Below are 987 nucleotides of genomic sequence, written 5' to 3' on the forward strand. Positions count from 1 at the left end.
GGAGGCTGGGCCGTGGTTGGCACTGTAGTGGGGGAGGGACCGTACCAGCTGACCGCTGATGATCATGACGAGGAGGTACAGCCGGCTGCTTGAGAGGGGCTGTTTGAGGCTGAAATGAAGACAGTCAGAACATACACGAACAGTCCCGAGGTAAGTACCTTAGCCCAAGTGCTTTCTGGTGTGGTCTGCATAGAGGCTCCGGCCAGGGACTTGAGGCCACCCCAAATCCCACGACTATCAGACTCGTCCAACTTGTAGTCCGACGTGCACAGCTCCGCCTCCGTGACGTATCTTCTGTGCATGGTCAGCCTCCTTCCAAAGTCCCCAACGAGACTTCTCAACTGCTGGGAGTACCTCCCACTAGGCTGGTCGCCCATGTACTGGTAGACCTCTCGACAATAGGCCGATGCTTGGTCCAGGAGGCCGCACTCCGCAAGCCGCTGGGCATAGACGAACTTGAAGGGGATCAACGAGGGCTCCACTACAGCTGGGCCGACGTACTCCAACACCTCTGAAGCATGCAGCGCTCGAGGCTGCAGGATGCGGCTAAGCTTCGAGATATCCCTAGGGTCCACCAACAACATACTCATAAGGGCATTAGGGTCATCAACAGGGTCAAACATCTGCTTCGCTCCGCTAGCTAATTTGCCCAGAGTATAGCACACATCGGCCGCTGGCACCCTCCCTGCGTGCATAAGGGCATCTGCCAGTCTACGAAGGGCCACAACGGCTCGGTCAGTGGCGGCCATCCGGAGGCAGAGGACCGCTGCTAGTGGCCATAAGTCGAGGCTTTCCGCTATCACCTCGTCGTTCAGAGGGCCCTGCCCTGTGAAGGACTGTAGCAACAGCTGCAATATCGGACGTGCTGGGCTCCCTCTGGCGTCGCTGTGAGCAGTCGCAATACCCCTCTCGCCGAAAACTGACATAAAATGGCGAAATTTGTCCGACCCTTGCATCGAGGCCAAAGCCAATACAGAGGCCCAGTCA

The 987-nt window shown here is 57.6% G+C and overlaps 1 protein-coding gene across 1 annotated transcript; it reads right to left on the reverse strand.

Moving 5' to 3' along the window:
• Positions 1-158: 158 nt before the first annotated feature.
• Positions 159-749, reverse strand: Pmar_PMAR023945 (hypothetical protein; the record flags this gene model as incomplete). Its single annotated transcript, XM_002777922.1, has 1 exon — positions 159-749. A coding segment is annotated over one exon (591 nt), but the record flags the coding sequence as incomplete, so codon positions are not given.
• Positions 750-987: the final 238 nt, after the last annotated feature.

Source organism: Perkinsus marinus, assembly GCF_000006405.1.
Source record: "Perkinsus marinus ATCC 50983 genomic scaffold scf_1104296950610, whole genome shotgun sequence".
NCBI classification, from domain to species: Eukaryota; Perkinsozoa; order Perkinsida; family Perkinsidae; genus Perkinsus; species Perkinsus marinus.